The sequence below is a fragment of the Halictus rubicundus genome, chromosome 9 (genome assembly GCF_050948215.1).
Source record: "Halictus rubicundus isolate RS-2024b chromosome 9, iyHalRubi1_principal, whole genome shotgun sequence".
NCBI lineage: Eukaryota > Metazoa > Arthropoda > Insecta > Hymenoptera > Halictidae > Halictus > Halictus rubicundus.
In genome coordinates, this window is record NC_135157.1 from 2,708,529 (window position 1) to 2,720,602 (window position 12,074).

At 36.5% G+C, this 12,074-nt stretch overlaps 1 protein-coding gene and 1 long non-coding RNA gene across 5 annotated transcripts in view; one reads left to right on the forward strand and one right to left on the reverse strand.

Moving 5' to 3' along the window:
• Positions 1-7,853, forward strand: part of Ndg (Nidogen) — a 52,070-nt gene extending 44,217 nt beyond the window's left edge. For all 4 annotated transcript variants that reach the window (XM_076793970.1, XM_076793972.1, XM_076793969.1 and 1 more), the window contains 5 exons: positions 326-554; positions 3,342-3,517; positions 3,634-3,742; positions 6,053-6,171; positions 6,341-7,853. In XM_076793970.1, coding sequence (XP_076650085.1) covers positions 326-554; positions 3,342-3,517; positions 3,634-3,742; positions 6,053-6,171; positions 6,341-6,468 — 761 coding nt within the window. In that variant the 3' untranslated portion in view covers positions 6,469-7,853. The remainder of the gene's footprint in view (positions 1-325; positions 555-3,341; positions 3,518-3,633; positions 3,743-6,052; positions 6,172-6,340) is intronic.
• A 1,469-nt stretch (positions 7,854-9,322) lies between these two features.
• The window catches only part of LOC143357172 (uncharacterized), a 52,689-nt gene continuing 49,937 nt past the window's right edge, over positions 9,323-12,074 (reverse strand). The window contains exon 2 of the long non-coding RNA XR_013082781.1: positions 9,323-9,550. This is a non-coding gene — a long non-coding RNA (uncharacterized LOC143357172). The remainder of the gene's footprint in view (positions 9,551-12,074) is intronic.

Below are 12,074 nucleotides of genomic sequence, written 5' to 3' on the forward strand. Positions count from 1 at the left end.
TGGTGTAAAACGCCATTTCTGTTGAAAACCGCAATTACTTTTGCGTTAACGTAATATGTCGTATTGGTACAACGTTAGCAATCTATGAATTAGAATGGAACAATCACTTTTCGCAAGCGACCTTGAAATCGACGATATATCGTTGTTCGGCGCTACAATGGTTAAAGTTTCTAACCGGTGGCTATGTTTGGGCTTGCGAATGAGGATCACCAGCGATCGAACAAACTTCGCGCGACAATTAGAATGGAATTTTCCGCGGGACCCCGAGCGCGGAACTCGTCTCACCAGAGAGTCGGCCGCGGTCTAGATGAGATTTATTTTACAGGCAATCGAATAATCGAGTTGAATTACAACGGATCGGTGGCTGAGACGTTCCTGCCGAAAGTAAGCAGTCCCGAGGGACTGGCGGTCGATTGGGTTTCGAGAAATATTTTCTGGATCGACTCCGGCAAGACGACCGTCGAAGTAGCCAATCTTGAGACGAAGAAACGCAAGGTCCTCGTTTCCGACGGACTGGTCAATCCTAGGGGGATAGCTGTCCACCCGTTCCGGGGGTTAGTATCTCTCTTTCTAGGAGAATTGTCCTAGGATTAAGGAACCGGATCCGCGGAGTAACAGAAACCGGGGTCAAAAGTAACGATATAACTTTGGACTGGGATTACGCGGAAGCAGTCACGACCAATACAAAAATTTTTATATCCAAATCTTATATAAGTATCTGACATCATTAATTAACGCTGACATTATCACTATTGTTGCTCTTCGTGATCAGTAGTGGCAGAGTTGTTGGTCAAAAATGGGTGTCATGGCAAAGGAACGATATAACTTTGGACTAGCGCAGTAACTGTTACGTTCACTATAAAAATTTGTGTACTGAAATCTTAAGTAGATACCTGAAATTATTGAATCACACCAGTTTCGCTTACAATTAATCTCCAAATTATCAACAAAAAAAGAAAACTGACGAGTATGCTACGATCATTCCATACCCCAAAAAGGTTGTAAGGCAGTATAGGGTCGATAGTAACAGAATATTATTTTTTAAATCAAAATGTTTATTCAACAAATGTCTGTCTTTTCTAAAAGAAGACGCTCCAGCTGTTACGACTTCTCTTAATAGCTGTCTACCTCACTGGTATTATTTCAAACTTGCAACATAAGAGGGCAATGGACAACACCATGATTGCAACACCCTTTTTGGAGAAAATAGATCACAAATTCTAACAGTAAATGAAGCAAAGTAAAACAATTGTGTTCATACAAAAAGGAGCTACATATAAATCAAATTCTTTATAAATATTATACCACCTTTGTCTGATTACAGATTATTCGGTTTGACAACTGTGGCAAACGTATAAGTCATGTTATCTAGCGCATTCTTCGCGTGCCGAATCGCTACACTCCGTGCACTGCACTCATTTTTCATCTGGCTTACAGGAACTGTATGAATCGAGACATACACTGCAATAATACTTCTCATCTTATCATTGCATTCTTCATTCCTGTGCTTGTATCTTTTACTTCATATTTTGCTGTCATAAGTGTCGGCGTATATGATCAACCTTATTTCTTCTCCGCCCCTTTTATCTACCTCTATTTATCAAGAAAATAACCGATCTATTACCCGCAAAATTCTCTTATCCAAACAGTCACGTGCCTGCATTAATTCAGATAATCGAGGTTTTCTATTTACAACGTTACTTTCGCCCCCTGCGACTTTCGATCTTGGTTCCCTCTAATGTCCTAGCGACTAGAACGTAGGTAAAAAAGAGTAATTATTTAGAATAGGAGTGACCTCACACGACCTTGAAATATGTTGTCAAGAACCGCGATTATCCAACAATTCTATGGCTAGGTTTTACAGCTGCGTGGCAGGTAAAAATCTATTAACAATAAGAAAAAATAGGAAAAAGTTAATAATAGAATCGGAGTACCGGAAAAATACTGCGGAAACTTTCATTTTATTAATTTTAATAAATTTAGTGCGCGACGAGTTCAGCGCGCCCGCGTACGAGCGCAACAGAATAACGCGCTACAATTTTCTTCAGATCATAATATCTTGAAGATTGGTTCGAAGTTGGAAATAATATTTGTGACATTACATAGAGGAAGGTTCACTGAAAAGATCCTTACTTGTTAGAATGTGGGACTTTGTGGGACTTGAAAGATCTGGCCTGTCAAAGATAAAAAATTTTAATAATTGTTTTCATTTTAATTAATTTTTTCGCAAAATTAATCAATGACAAATCACAAAAATCTATTAACCTTATTACAGTTAAAATAGATTTTATTTTCTCTTTTTTCGCATATTTTATTTTTATTCTTATACTTATGTATGTTTTGTATTGTTCATTGTTAAATATTATTAATTATTATACAGTTTATTATACGTATATTATATAATTTTCATTATAACATAATTTAGGTTTGATTTATTATATAATCTATAATAAAATTGGTTATAACATTAATAAAAAAGTGATTGAACAAAGACAAAATGTATCATAGTATACAGGGTGTCCCACATAAATGGGAACACCTAAATATCTTTCGTATTTACAGTCCTATCAGAAAACTTGAGAGGACAAAGTGACACTATTGCAGGGGGCAATTATAATGGTGAAGAAAAAATTTTTTATGTCGTGTTTTTTAATGAAATTTCAAAGTCACCGATGTTTTTTTAAATGGAATAGTATATTTTTTTACGATAGCATGATAGACAATAAAAAACTGAATTTAGTGGATACCACCTTTTTGACCTTGAAATGACCTTGAGCAAGAATAATCATGTTGAAGCGGATGAACTGTGGAAGTTTAAAACTTACGTGTTTCAGCAAAGATTGCGCGTTGTTTATATATCATTGAAAAGCAATCATATTTATAAATATTTATCTGAAATTTCATTGCGATATCTCTTACGAGTCAAAAGTTATGTCGCGCGAATTTTCGATCCGGCCCACTGTAGCGGCGACAAGTTGACAACATATATCAAGATCACTGTAACCGGTAAGGTCGTTGCCTCTTTCCCAAAGTTTAAAATCTGTTAAACCTGATTGGATTGAAGATTAAGAGAGTTATCAATTGTCAGAGTGTGCACACATTTTATTGGGACACCCTATGTTTAAAAATACTGCGATAAGAGATAGGAAACATATTTTCATAAACCAAAGCCAGACAGAGATAACACGTGTAGGAAAAAGTCGTTTAGAGCGATGACCTTTATGGAATAGTTGAAGGTCTTCGAAGTCGGTAAGGTCGTGGGCTTTTTTCTAAATAATTACTAGAAAAAAAAAGACACATTGTAATCGGGTACCAATCAAGGGAATTTCGACCGGTTCCAGGAAGATATTTTGGTCCGATTGGAACCGCGCCTCGCCGAAATTGGAGTGGGCCAATGAGGACGGGACCGACCGAGCAATCTTCCTTCAAGGAGATTACGTCAAGCTGCCGAATTCATTAAGTATCGATTGGGCGACGGATGAGCTGTGCTGGGCGGACGCCGGAACGTTTACGATAAGTAAATACAGAACTCCCAATCGAATTTCTCTGCTAATAGACGCACCGGTTCCCCTAACTCGATAATCCCCCCCGGTCCGCTGGGGCACCGTTCCGGTTTTTGATGATTGTTCGCAGGCTGCATGAACATCGAGACTGGGGAGATCAACGTGGTCGCGAACGAGCTCACCTACCCCTTCGGACTGGCGATCTCGCAGCAGAATTATTACTGGACCGACTGGAAGACGTAAGTGATTGAAGCGACCTTTTTCTTGGCCCGGGGAACTTTATGCGTTTACCAGCCCGGGGAAATAAATGACAGTTCAGCTTCTTCGAATCGCTCTTTCGTCGACGGATAAATAACGATCCGGTCATTTATTCCCTGTCAATCTAATGGCCTCAGCAATGATAGAGGATCGCGGCTTGCTACATTTTAATCGAGATACTGCCGGGAATCTCCTCCTCCCCCCCCCCCCCCCTCCAGTTACTGCGGTCTGGTTTTTCAAAGAGATCCATGTATGCACAGGGTGTCATTTTACAAGGCAACATATTCAAGTTACACAAGCCGATTTTAATGAAACTGTTGCGAGAGATGGTTCTTAGAAAAATATTCGACAGATGTTTGTTTTTATCGGCAATTTTCCACATCGAAGGGGTGAAAACAGCCCTCAAATTTGGGTATTAAAAACATATTTTATGTATATTTTTGCAGAAACAGGTTTCAAATATTCCTATTTATTTAAACATTATCTTAAAAATTCGAATATTTTGCCATTTTCTTTAATAATTTTGGATCAATTTTTATATAAATTCGTATCTGTGATCTTAGAATAAAAATATGGGAAACGTGTTTTTCGGTTATTTGGTCAATCAATGAAGTATTTATTGAAGTATTTTTAATCATAGTTTTTGACTCGTTGAGATAAATATTATTTTCTTTAAACATTTTGTCACGTCCTTGAAAGCAACGGAGATGTACTTCACGTTCCAGTCTCAGACAAATCACCCTGTATATACCAATAACTATGAGAGTTGCCCATTCCATTCCACGCACACAAATGTCATCAGTCGACTGCGGATCTTTATGCAGATAATATAATACATAGTTTTATGGTTTAACACAAGAGAAATTGGAATTGGAAAAAGATTTCGAAGAAGATAAATATCTTTCCAAAGATTACTTTTAAAGGAGATGCAAGTCTGACGAATCCATTTTGAATTTCGAATTTTGGAAACATAAAAACTCATATATTCATAAAGTATGCAATATTTATTAAAATATATGTAAACTGTTTTTCATTAAGAACATGTGCTTTAATAAAAATACGGATGTTCTCGTACGGTTTTAAAAAATTAGTTTTGGTCATAAATAGCTCGGTATATTTTTTTAAATACCAAGTAGACACTAAAAATAATTTAGTTAAGAAACATGGGTAAGCTAGAACTTCTGATAACCTTGAAAAGAAGATTCTCTTTATCACATTAGCTGCTTTAAGGCAGCTATGTATGTGTGCCTTAAATATTTTCCCATGTCATTGCCAAGCAACGCAGATGCATTTAAGAATGCAGTCCCTGATGACTCATCTTGAACTGCGACAATCTCAAGCTATTCACCCCACTCCAAGTGTCCAAATGTCATCAGTAGAATGAGGATCTTTATGCAGATAATATACTATACAGTTTCACGAACCAACTTACAGAAATTGATATCGGAAAAGGATTACTACCACCTCATAGAATTTCCATTCTATCCGAGAGAAGATAAGAATCTCGTTAAACTATTTCAAACTTTTTATTTTACTCCACTAACACGTACCTCGTTGCGTGTCCCCTTTTGTCGGTGAACCTTGCATTCGGGTCAAGTAATATTTCCGTCATTGATAGAAGAACGTGCAAGAGAACATAGGAAATTATTGAACATATACCAAGCTCTTTGTAATTTTCGATATCGAAAGACAATACGATTGAAAATTGTCACCAATTGTGGAATGAGTAACTGTTAACGTGCAAATGAATGAAGCATTGTCCTAAAGAGCGTACGAGGGTTAAAATTTATTTGTATATTCTTGTTGAAAAGTAGCAAACCTGTTAAAGAATTCTACTTTGCCGACTAACCATAGATTCATTTTTTAGCCACAAAGTTTAAAAAAATAGACACAAAGCGATCACAATCGTAGAAAAGCGATTGAACACTGGCATGGGGGTAAAAAAGCAAACATTCTATGAACGCGTGAAATTCAGTGATGAATCTGAAGTGTTCGCGGTGGTGTAGCCAGTAATTATTAAACACTGTTTGCATTAATTGCAAGACGTGGGAACTATTTAGAAATTGATTTCTCTCTTTAGTGGTCTCATTAAATTGTATGAAATATATTGACATCCTTCAGTTCTCTTACTCATTTCTACTGTTTCAAATTACACCCACCAATCTTTGGCATCGATGAACAAAATTATTATAGTTAGGGGTGGTAGTCGAAGTTCCTCTTTCGACAAAAGAGCATAAAGCCGGACAGAAACAGTAAGATATTTGGAATCATGTGTTATTTACCGTTTGCAGCCACAAAATCGAGGTTGCCATGAAGAGCACCGGGGACAGGAAGCCGGCCATATCGATACCACCCGGAGGAAGCGGTAAATTATACGGAATAGTCGTCGTTCCTGAGTCCTGCCCAAGAGGTAAATCAAGTTTTACATCAGCGCGCGACGTGCGCCGCGGCGCGGCTGAAATTGATCGCTTTCCCTTAAAAGTACATAAAAGCGTTGACCAGCGGCGCGGCCCGACACCGCCCCCGCCATGATCAACGATAACCGGATTAATACAGCAATTACTTGTCTTCCGCGACAGTGACGAACGCCTGCAAATACGAGAACGGAAGGTGTACCAAGGAGCAATTGTGTCTGCCCGATGGCCAAGGAGGCAGGACGTGTGCGTGCGCGGACGACGCGTCAGGACCTTGCACCGATTCTCATTAACAAGCCTAACCCATCGACAGAATCGAAATCCGGCAACGCGGAACTCGGTTAACGGCACTATCGCACAGTGGTACCAAAGAAATATATAGCAGCTCGGGACGAACATAATTTTTTTTTAACAGTTTACGGGGTTGCGTACCTTTGGGCGGTTGAGGCATAAGGGACATTCAACCAGCTTTTTATATATGATATTATTCTTTCATTAAAAAGCAATATATACATCTCGTCCTATAATGCTTGAGTAACATTTTCTGAAAAATTCAATTGAATATCTTTACCTACAAGGACATGGCAACCATTTTCTCAAAACACCGTTTGTGATGTCGTATATCTACAAAAAACCGTCAGCATGTAGCCCCTTGAAAAGTATTATAGAAATGTCTAAATGTTTGTTAGTAACGTTGGCAAGCATGGTTCTACGCGAATTGAGATATACAACTGCATATATAGACTTGAACCACTCGGCAGTCAAAGTTTGCTTTTTAATTATACTTTTATTTTCAATTATGCTGAACTACAATATCTTATTATTGGACTACAGACTTTCAACATTCATAATAAGAATGAGTAGATCAAATCTGAAACAGCAAAAACATTTAAAGAATTTAAAAATACTGTTGTATTATTTTCAACTCAATAACGATATTAAGAAAAGAAATAAATTGCCTGTGCAACTTCTGTGCCTCGCAATTAATGCACATAATTTTGATTTTTTTGTAAAATCCGCAGTCTATCTATTATTATTACTAGACCCCGGATCTTTGTGCAAAATAAATTGTTTATGCATCAATTGCAAAACACGGGGGCTAAATATAAATTTATATTTCTTACTAATAATTTTAATGTAGTGAAAATAATATATTAATACTCTTAAAGTCTTCTAACCTTTTCTTTTTTGATAATGTTGCGGAAAGTAATTTATAGATTAGAAGATGGTCTAGTTAGAAATAAATTATTTTCTCTACTCCATTATCGTAAAGAAGGAGTTTCGCAAGAAATGAATCAGCTTTTGAAAATGTGATGAGAATATTACTTAATGAGTGATGGCATTGTCTATGTATATTAAGAGTCATTTGTCCCTAAGTTCATTTTGTTTAATTTGTTTTTGCGGAGTACAAATGAAACTCCTCGGCTGCTAAAACGATGTAGTAGACCACTGTGCGCTGTGCCGAGAGTGAAATAAGGAAGAGACGAGGTTTCGCGTTGGTCGTGATGTCACTCATTAAGTCGCGTGTAAATTATAATAATATCTTTGTATGTTTAGTTTGTCGTCCACGTTTTCGAGTAACACACTTTTTGTATCTAATATAACCGCAGCGTGAAGCTGGCTGTATGGTGCTGCGGCACGGTGCCGCGTTATTTAATAAAAGTTTAAGACGTAACAATTGAGCTTCATTTTTCCCATTCCCCGTCATAATACTAATTAATACAGGTAAAAAGGTAGCACATGTAATTGCAAAAGTTTAGCTTTCATTTAGATTTTTCAGTATTTTCCATATTGTTGGCAGTCAAAGTGTTACTAGACTTTTTTAAAAAAATTGTAAGAGCAAGATTTCTTTTTATAAAAATTACATAAGACCAAACAAATATTCGTACATAATGGGTTCAACCAATCTTGAAGTTCAAACAACAAAATGTATGGTTCGACCGCTAACGAATAAACCTCAGATAAAGAAATATTATCAACTATTATTCAAACCCAATGATGTCACGCGAGGAGAAGAAATAAGTAGAATTAAGATACGCGATAAAAATTCTATGAAGTTAGATAGAATGCAAAACGATTCCAATTTATCTTCCTGCAAGACACGCAATGGAGATCGGTTACACCCTGAGAACAAACAGAAAGGGTGTCCAATTATACTAAGTTGCAAGAAGGGACGCTGACTTTATGGTAAGAGTGACGACACATTAGCCAGAAAATATCAAGAAGATTAGAAGATTAAAAATGCAAGGTAGAGACTCCTGAGTCACCAACTTATAACTTTTCGAAACATGTGGAAATGATATTACTGTTGTATATAGTTTAAAGAAGAGAAATGAGCAATTCTCCACGATTCTGCTTGCAAAAGGTGTGCCAATTATATTTCAACTTTGGTAGGTACGTGAGCTATTGAATGCGGCTTGGCTAGCATGTCTGATCATTACTGGCAGTTTCTACTTATTGCAAGCAGAAAGTCACGTATAATAAATGCATTTTCAACCGTATTCTGGGAAATGTAATATCATATAAAAGATTGTTATTGTATATTTTATGTTTCTGTTTTCCTGCATAAATTTATGTTGGCTAAAATTGTATATTTATGTCAATTTTGACGCACACACCTTTTCTCACACACAGTACATAGTGCAATAGTACGTCTTGCACGCCAATTTATCGTTTGTGCACGATATATACAAGTACCATACCTCACTTTAAATCCAATATATTATGCGTAGATCACTATGTAAAATAAAATTTCTTTCGTCAATTGCAAGACGCAGAGACCATATAAAAATTTCTTTCTTTCTTTGTTAATTTTACTAGATTGAAAATAACATATAGATGTTCCTAAATTTGTTTGATTCTTGTACTGTTTGAAATTTGATCTAGGGTAATTCCAGGAGAGACGCACCACATTTTGTTTTCTGTTTAATCCAACTTTTACTGAAAATGATTGTAAAAATAGGCAGACGTAGTTCAATTGTTTATTTCAATCTCTTTAAGAAAATATAACGTAAAATTAGTAAAGCTTGTATATTTATTTATTAATATGCTGTTTAAAAATCAGAGATTTGAGGCTTTTACGGCCCGGCATCATACAGTTGTGTCTGTTGAGACTTTCGGGTGTAAGCCGTGTCCTGAAGGAAGAGATTTTTTTTTTAATTGTTCGGCCGCCCAATTAAAAAAGTCAACTTTGATTGGTGCTCACAGAACCGTAACAATGAGTGAACCCACTATATAAGTGGACCGCAAAGTGGCACACTTTAGTATCAGTGTGTCTCCAGAACCCCTGATGAAGCTAGCTGCAATGCTGGCGAAACGTTGGGAAATCTCTTCCTTCAGGACACGGCTTACACCCGAAAGCCTCAACAGACACAACTGTTTAAAAATGTTCGAAAAAGTGCATCTCTCCCTAGGGCCTGGGGTTAGATGCACTCCTCATTCGGGATAGATGCACTCCTTTCGTTTATACCTTCTTCTCCCAACTTGTATTCTTTTTTTTTCTCTACCATATATTACACAAAGAAAAATACATAGTACATGTTTCATGGATTTGAGGCATTCTAAACAAGAAATCCAATCTACTTTAAATGTGGTTGAATAATCATCTCCTAAACATTCAATACAATAATTATTAGAATCTACTAGCCAGTCGTTTTTGTCAAAAATGAAGCATCTCCTTTTTAATTACCTAATTTTAGAGCAATAAATATGAATTAATTAATTTTAATTAATTAAAGTGTAAGATGTTTACAAGGAGCGTGGCAAAGAACAAGTCTTAGGTTTAATTTATCGCTTTTTAATTAATTAAAAAAAAATAATAAATCGTTATAAAACGACTGCCTAGTACATTTACATACATTAATAGTACGTCTCTCCATAAATTGAGAGAGAGAGAGAGAGACGCACCTATACAAAAAAAAAGAACCAGCACAAAAGATTTTGTCGAAGTAATAGTATAATAATAGTATAATAGTATAATTCAAGTGTTCTTCGTTTTGAGATTATTTACAAATGTTAAAATGTTATAAATAATAACAGAAAAACAGTTAAGAATCGTCCAGTATTGCCAGAATAAAAACTAATGCATCTCACCCTATGGTGCGTCTCCCCCGGAATTACACTACCTATTTTTGTCGTAAAAGTATAAAATCTGCAGTTTAATTATGAGTATGTAAATGTAATTACTTTTTGTAATTTTTGTAACACAAAGAAATTGAAGAAGCAGTAATGTCTATGCATTATACTAAATCATAACGATAATGCATTATATTTAACATATTAATCATAATAATTTTACTTCAAAGGATCAGTCAATGTAATGAAGAGAGTATCGTGTGTGTATTAAATGTTATGCGAAAGTAATTTAGTCGATGCTCACAAAGAATGAATAGATTCGACGCGCAAGGTCTACGACAAAAGCTGGCGATATATTACAGTACATGAAAGAAATTCTACGTGGAACTTGCACGGTGGCGCTAATCAGAGGGTTGATAAACGTTCTCGCCGGTTAAAGAAAACAATTAAATGCTTCTATTACTTTATTCAGCAGCTTCCGCTCTAAATGCATAAAGAATCCCAATATATTTCGTACTTATTAAGCTAGAGCATCCCGCGAAAAATCGATCGGTAATTATTTTTTAAGTAAAATCTTGAAGCTACGTCGTTTTATGCCATTTTTTACGTTGAAGTGAATGATAATAATTACCATGGTAATGGTAACTATGAATTTCATGTAATTAGGAGAAAAATGTAAAGAAATAGAAAACTGTAAAGATATTTAACGGATCTAAGAGTAATGTTTCATTATTTGCGACATATTAAAATTGTTAATAGAAGAAATACATTCTCATTTAACTTTTGTTCCTTACAAGTTCCTTGGTGCTACGCAAAATCAGTTGAATTCAAGAACATTCATTAAAATCGGTGTGTGCATCATACACTGAATTTAATGGTAAATCAAAGGGTACAGCCGAATAAGATGGTCGAAAGTGCTCCCAAACCAAATTGACTTCTGGTCACACCATTCGATAATGCTGCCAAAGAGACCCCTCTGTGACAAGTTTCAAGTCGGTACTCCTACCGCAAGTAGGGTAGGGTAGTTATAGAGTGAGCACGGTTTAATAAATTGTGCTCTATTTCTTCTGCTCGGTTCAACAAAAAATTACGAAAAAATTCATGAAAATTCTACGTAATAGCTCACACGACAGTGAATTATTTCAAAATTTTTGGTTACATAACCGATTTTTAAAAAAATCCGGAAGCTTAAAATTGCCGATTTCATATTCAAGTTTTCAGAGTACCACGTTCATATTATCACGTTGGTTGTGTCTCATTGTGATTATTAATCTCCAACAATTCGAAGAATATGCATATTTCGTATTGAAGTTTTGGAGATACCAGTTTTATAAAAATCCAGTAATGAGATATTGTTGAAACCATTGTTCTTAACTTTTTTTTTAATATGTTATAAACTGCATCGCGGTTTAAAAAAATCGGGATCAATTTTTTCGATGCCTCTTTACCTTCTTGTGGGTGTATTGGTTATGAGCCAGGGCTGCGAGCAACATTAGAGGCCGGCGAAAGGTTATTACTCCGGGAATATGGTTTCAATTTGTTAGTTAGGTACGCGGACAAACCCAATGCGAAATTGGGGAGGAGCTAGGGTCATAGAAGTCGAGGACGAACCTGATGCGAAATCAGGGAGCCTCTAGAAATGGAGTCAAACGCAGACGCACCCGGTCCGAAACCGGGGAGCTGCTGGGAGGGTGAAACTTCATGAACGAACCCAATGCGAAATTGGGGAGTCACCGGGAGAGACGCGCAGACGAACCCAGGGAGCTGCTAGGAGGTTGTGTAACAGCGCGGACGAACCCAATGCGAAATTGGGGAGCCGCTGGGA